Below are 7,628 nucleotides of genomic sequence, written 5' to 3' on the forward strand. Positions count from 1 at the left end.
TAAACAACTCTGCACAAAAGAACAAATGACACAGAAATTAACAGATCTTTATAGGTCACTGTAAAGCCTTCAACAATACGCAAAGCCCATACCGCATTGTCGGCTTTGAAAGACCCCAAAATCACAAATATGAAACCAAACGACAAAACTACATGTATATTAATGTAAAAACAACTGAACGAAAAACAAATGTTTAACACAGCAACAAACGACAACTAAATTACAGGCTCCTAACTTGGTACAGACAAATATATACAAAATGTGGCGGGGTTAAACATGTTAGCGGAATCTCAACCCTATCCTTAATTCGGACAGTGATGTAACAGCATAGCATATGAACGAACTATATGTCCATTCTCAATTTTATAAAATTGTGTTGAAAAAGGCTAAATACATATAACAAAACACATGGACCTGACATGGTACTTGTACATTCCAACAACAAAAAGTACATATCTGAGAAGACTCGCAGTCAGTGACAGCTAGTTCAAAGCCAATAAAAAAAATCGTGCATCAAGACTAAATTATCAATCACATCCAACATACAATGGATGGATGCAGTGGAAAGACGTCATATAAACAGTTAGAGAAAACCATTACCTTGTTCAACGCCAAGATACATGCGTCGACAGATGGTAGATCCATTAAAGTGCATATGTCTAGTCTGCTATTAATTTACGGTAACAAAATCTATATTTATACCAATAACAAAATGTTGTGTCCTAAGTCAACGGATGCCCCATCTGCACTATCATTTTCATGTTAAGTGGACCGTGAAAATGGGGTATAATCTCTAATTTGGCATTAAAAAGATCATATCACAAGGAACATTGGTACTAAGTTTCAAGCTGATTGGACTTCAACTTCATGAAAAACTTCTCGACCATAATCTTTAACCTACCTGGATCAAAAATCTTTAACCTGAAGCGGGACGAACGAATGGACGGACAAACGAACAGACGGACTGACGCACAGACCAGAAAACATAATGGCATAAATGGGACATAAAACCAATATTCAAATACAGAGATGAATTGCTAACATTTAGAATAAGTTTATTTAAAGGGTCAATAAGCTTATATCTATGGAAGAATAAAGTACAAGTTTTAAGTTAAAGGTACATCTCTCTAAACAGAGAAACCACGCCCCACCGGTCATTAACAGAGAAATCACGCCCCAACAGTCATTATCAGACGGAAACCACGCCCCAACGGTCATTATCAGACGGAAACCACGCCCCATCGGTCATTATCATGTAAAAGTTCGTTAACGACCGGTTTTCTGGTCCGTTTTTTCTGTTAATGACAGATGGAATTTATTACTGAAGAATAATGAATGTCATGTGACCCCTTTTAATCCAATAAGAGAATCTGATTCTCAACCGATATGAAATAAATTTTATTATTTTTTTTCCCGCATCAATCGGGTCAATGCATCTGCTGGTTGAAGTTAACTCCCCGAGGTTATTACATGCTACGTAGTCAACATTTCTGCGTTATCATGATATATCACTGATATAAATCACTGTGTCTAAACCACACCGGCAAAATTTGTTCGGACTCGATGGTATCTAACATCGGGCACAATGACGGAACATCAATAGACAGAAGAAAGATAGATTTCTTCTTATTTTCTTATTTTTTTCATGATATCAAAGAATATATATACATATACAACTATTTTCTATTGTGATATGCAATATTTTCTACAACTGTTCTATATTAACGGAGAAATAAGTAAAAATGCATGTCAAAATGACGAATTGAGTGAACCTTGCCTCGAAATTGTTTAATTTCTCGTTAAATTGTTCATTTTGTACGGAAAGAAAGGTACGGGAAGATAGATACTGACCCGAAGATTGCAAATTTAGTTATTATAAGCATCTCAATACTTGTATTTCTGTGTATGGAACGAAAGAAAAGGGTCATGTCAAATTAAAATAAACCGGTTTCGTCAATGTTGTTTACTATGCAATCACCCGGTTTCGTCTATATATATATCACCTTTTTTTTTTTTTTTTTTTTTAAACAAACAAATTAATTAAAAGCAGCGTTAACACGGATCTGAACATTTTCTTTCGAGAATTTAAATATATATTTATTGTAAAGTAAACTTCGCGTGTTAAAATCTATTTTAAACGGGCACGTTTGGGCATAGGTTATTATGGTAATACACATTTTTCCCCAAATGAAAGGTGTATCCCTTATTTCACTTAACTTCAAACTAATTTTAAATTTGTCAAAGAGGGGAATTTTGTATCATAATTGGCAATAAACAGCTGCGCCATGACCGCATGATACGCCCGTCGTCTTATGAGTGAAGTTGTATGCAATAATCAGAAATAGTTTCTGAGATAGGGCGCACCATGTGAAAACCTCTATTTTTACAAAAAACTCAATAACTCTAAAATAAAAGTTTGAATCATCACCAAAAAGTACAGAGATCTTAACGGATTAATATTAATAAGAAGTGAGTAAAATGTAAACAATAATCATAAATATGTTTTGAGATACATCACAATAAGTGACCCCCCTTTTGTTTTACCAAAAAAAAATCAAGCACTATTAAACCAAAATTTTAAACATCACCAAAAAGTAAACAGAAGTTTAAAAGATTTATATAACTAAGAAGTATGTAAAGTTTGATGTAGTTATAATACTTCGTTTTTGAGATATGGCGCGACATGTTAAAAAACCCACATTCCTGTTTCACTTACATTTCCTGTAACTCAAAAAGATTTAATTTGATTTTCACTAAAAGGTTTACAGATCGTTTGACCATTATAAGAAATAACTATGTTAAATTTTAAGAAATAAGATAAGCTGTCCTCAAGTTACGGTGCGACATGTTTATGCTGGACAGACGGATAGACGGATTGATACACGGACGGACGGACCGAACGACTGATAGATGGAGGAACGGACGGATGAAAGGACGGACGGACAGGTGGGCGGACAGACGGACAGACGGATGTATACAATAATACGTCCTGTCAAAATTGTAACGGGAGTGTAAAAACGCAAAGAAATGGAAAAAAAGACTCGTAATTAAAGGTCAATAAGTTTTATTAGGATGTCGGCCAAGTCGACTTATTTGTATATTTTGTCTTCCTTATCATTTTTGCTATATAACTTTTATATATATTTGAAAAAAATGTATAGAAATCGAAAAAAAGAACTTGAAATTCGTCACTTATCTCATAAAGTGTATACCGAATTAAAATATTGTAAGAAATAAGAAAACAGGGACATCCGCGAAATCGGATTATGTGAGTTGGATTATGTTTATTATAAACAAGAAAGAAATCGTCAGATCTGTGTACCATACTTGTATATGTTCCAGTCAAACCTTCTAACTTTTGACATATGCAGCTTTATACAAATAGTTCAAAACGCTATGAATTCGAATCACTATGTCTCGCTTGTTTACAAATATCAAGGAGAATGTTTATAATAAGCATAATCCAACTCACATAATCCGATTTCCCGGGTGTCCCTGTTTTCTCATTTCTTACAATATTTCAATTCGGTATACACTTTATAAGATAAGTGGCGAATCTGGAAGACGTATAGGTTGCACGCCCCCGACCCCACCGGCTTTGGTTGCCAAAACTATATTGATTCATGTATTTAACGGTTTTGTAAAGCAAAAAATAATCAAAATATTGTTCAACTCGACAGTATGTAAAAGCTGTTCGAATAACGTCCACTTTGAAATAAACTGAATCCGTCTGTCCGTATATATTGTCAAATATATTGACCAACGTCAGTGTACGATCATCATAACACAATGGCGACAGTACAGACCCGGTTTTTTTTAGTAATGTTAACAAAATAATTATTATTGAATTTTGTCGATGACCTGAGACCATTATACTAATTTGTACATAGCAGTATAGTTACAATTAGTGATAAATAAATTTTATTTTAATGCATGGTAGTTGTAATCCTACATTCATTTTCTATTCGATTATGCATGCATATACATTTGTCTTAATATCAACGTTTATCCTTTAGAAGATTTATTTTTTAACGATGATAGAAAAGATTACATACATAGAATGATTAGATTACTTATAAAGGTGCCCATCCTTTTGTGCGAGAAAATCACATATCAATTGTGTGTTTCGATTTTTAAGACCGTAAACTTTAATTTCAAGTTTAAACTTGTTCAAAATATTTTCCCATAACTCATATAGAAAACGCATATTTAGAGAGCTTTAACCTCAATCTCCTGCTAAAAAATTTCGGAATGCAAAGTAAAATAAAAATATTTGTGTTCTATGAGAGTAGGAATTCAAGTGTTTGCTTCTTATTTATTTGAATCTGAGACTCATATAAAAAATAAGCCGTTGTCCGGTGAAAGAAGTTGTTTTCCAACGACCCACAAAACTCCTTTTCAACTCTGAAGTTAAATAATCAATTAATTATAATGTAATGCGATTATGATTCTTTTTATTTGACCAAACCGGGTTATGCATTGTGAAATCTATGACGAAACCGGGTGGTAAACATTGACGAAACCGGCCAGTTCTATTTTGACATGACCCATTTCTTTCGTTCCATACACAGAAATACAAGTATTGAGATGCTCATAATGACTAGTTTTGCAATCTCTGTGTCAGTATCTATCTTCCCGTACCTTTCTTTCCGTACAAAATGAACAATTTAACGAGAAATTAAACAATTTCGAGGCAAGGTTCACTCAATTCGTCATTTTGACATGCATTTTTACTTATTTCTCCGTTAATATAGAACAGTTGTAGAAAATATTGCATATCACAATAGAAAATAGTTGTATATGTATATATATTCTTTGATATCATGAAAAAAAATAAGAAAATAAGGAGAAATCTATCTTTCTTCTGTCTATTGATGTTCCGTCATTGTGCCCGATGTTAGATACCATCGAGTCCGAACAAATTTTGTCGGTGTGGTTTAGACACAGTGTAAATGTAAACATAGTCATATTTTTAAACTTACAGTTGGCGTAATTCTGAATTCTTGTAAATCCTAAAGATTTTTTTAACTCAAGCAAAACTATTTACCGTAGTCGTATTTTGGAAAAATCTGTGAAAAATTATTGACCCTCTTCTAATTTATACTTGATTTGGCTATTTAACTTTTTTCTATTCGAGCATCACTGAGAGTCTTATGAAGATGTAACCCGCGTCTGGCATGCAAGATCTTAGGCCTAATACTTTTTTGATAATCTTTTTTTTTTTCTTTTTTTCTTTTTTTATCTTTTTCGTCCCATTATCAAAGTTTTGTACCTTTATGTTGTGAGGGACATTCCTGGAACATTGAAATTATGTTCCCAGTATGTTGTCACAAAGTTTTTTAAGAGGTACTCAAACAAAAGTAATGACATAATCTGTTTTTGTAAAAAAAAAAAAAAAAAGGTATCCACAATATTCTAGTTTATTTGTTAAAAGAGAGACCAATGATGACAAAGAAACATTCACTCTCAATAAAGTCGAAAGCGAGTCGGCGAGCATTGGAAAACTACGAAACGACGACAAGATAAACAGCGGTCCATCAAGGGAAACCAATCCCACAAAAAAAAAAACGCGGTGCTCTCAGGTGCTCCTGAACAGGGATAAATGAAAAAAATCAGACTTCTAGTACAAATGTATGTACACAATACATACTGCTTATAGTTGTAATTATAACATAGTTTACCTACCATCTTTAAATAAATTGGTATTTGTATGTTGTAGATAAAAAACACATCTGTGAACAGACTGTAACACTTAGTTATGTCCAGTAAAGAGGCTACTGCAGACAAAGAGTTTCACCGAAAAAGTTCTTGTCTACGTCAAATGAAAAATCTTACTGGTAAACAACCTTACAAATGTGATGAATGTTGTAAAGAATTTAGTAGCAAAGGCAATTATAATGTACACAAGAAAATCCATACTGGCGAAAAACCTTACAAATGTGATATTTGTGGAAAAGGATTTGTCCAAAACAGTAACTGTAAAGTTCACAAGAAAATCCATACTGGCGAAACACCTTACAAATGTGATAAATGTGGAAAAGTATTTGGTCATAAAGGCAATTATAATATACACAAGAAAATCCATACTGGTGGAAAACCTTACAAATGTGATATTTGTGGAAAGGAATTTTGCCAAAAAAATATTTATCAAATTCACATGAGAACACATGCTAGCGAAAAACCTTACAAATGTGATGTATGTGATAAGGAATTTGGTCAGAAAGGCAACTATAATGAACACATGAGAATTCATACTAGGGAAAAACATTTTAAATGTGTTTTTTGTGATCAAGAGTTTCAACGAGAAAGCGCCTGTCGAATTCACATGAGAAAGCATACTGGTGAACAACCTTACAGATGTGATGTCTGTGGAAAACAGTTTCGCAGAAAAAGTAATTGTCTAACTCACATGAGAACACATACTGGCGAAAAACCTTACAAATGTGATATTTGTGAAAAAAAGTTTTGCAAAAAAGATAATTGTTTAATTCACATGAGAACACATACTGGTGAAAAACCTTACAAATGTGATGAATGTGGTAAAGAATTTAGTACCAAGAGCAACTATAATGTACACATGCAAAAACATACTGGCGAAAAACCTTACGCATGTTATATTTGTGGAAAAGAATTTGGCCAAAGCAGTTCTTGTCGTACACACATGATAACACATACTGGCGAAAAACATTACAGATGTGATGTATGTGGTAAAGAATTTAGTAGCAAAGGCAATTATAATATACACAAGAAAATCCATACTGGCGAAAAACCTTACAAATGTGATATTTGTGGAAAAGGATTTGTCCAAAACAGCAACTGTAAAGTTCACAAGAAAATCCATACTGGCGAAACACCTTACGAATGTGATAAATGTGGAAAAGTATTTGGTCATAAAGGCAATTATAATATACACAAGAAAATCCATACTGGTGGAAAACCTTACAAATGTGATATTTGTGGAAAGGAATTTTGCCAAAAAAATATTTATCAAATTCACATGAGAACACATGCTAGCGAAAAACCTTACAAATGTGATGTATGTGATAAGGAATTTGGTCAGAAAAGCAACTATAATGAACACATGAGAATTCATACTGGGGGAAAACATTTTAAATGTGTTTTTTGTGATTAAGAGTTTCAACGAGAAAGCGCCTTTCGAATTCACATGAGAAAGCATACTGGTGAACAACCTTACAGATGTGATGTCTGTGGAAAACAGTTTCGCAGAAAAAGTAATTGTCTAACTCACATGAGAACACATACTGGCGAAAAACCTTACAAATGTGATATTTGTGAAAAAAAGTTTTGCAAAAAAGATAATTGTCTAATTCACATGAGAACACATACTGGTGAAAAACCTTACAAATGTGATGAATGTGGTAAAGAATTTAGTACCAAGAGCAACTATAATGTACACATGCAAAAACATACTGGCGAAAAACCTTACGCATGTTATATTTGTGGAAAGAATTTGGCCAAAGCAGTTCTTGTCGTACACACATGATAACACATACTGGCGAAAAACCTTACAGATGTGATGTATGTGGTAAAGCATTTGGTCACAAAAGCAATCGTAATAAACACATGAAAATCCATACTTGGAAATATAAGATGTGATATTTTGAAAA

At 33.2% G+C, this 7,628-nt stretch overlaps 1 protein-coding gene across 1 annotated transcript; it reads left to right on the top strand.

Annotated features, from left to right (window-relative positions):
• Positions 1-5,913: 5,913 nt before the first annotated feature.
• On the top strand, positions 5,914-7,228 carry LOC143046603 (uncharacterized). Its single transcript, XM_076219751.1, has one exon. The coding sequence runs from the start codon at positions 6,158-6,160 to the stop codon at positions 7,130-7,132; it is 975 nt and encodes a 324-aa protein (XP_076075866.1). The 5' UTR covers positions 5,914-6,157; the 3' UTR covers positions 7,133-7,228.
• Positions 7,229-7,628: the final 400 nt, after the last annotated feature.

Source organism: Mytilus galloprovincialis, chromosome 9, assembly GCF_965363235.1.
Source record: "Mytilus galloprovincialis chromosome 9, xbMytGall1.hap1.1, whole genome shotgun sequence".
Taxonomy (NCBI): Eukaryota; Metazoa; Mollusca; class Bivalvia; order Mytilida; family Mytilidae; genus Mytilus; species Mytilus galloprovincialis.

What these genes read in the sequence shown, in the direction of transcription:
- LOC143046603 (XM_076219751.1), top strand. Translation starts at nt 6,158, where the DNA reads ATGAGAACACATGCTAGCGAAAAACCTTACAAATGTGATGTATGTGAT.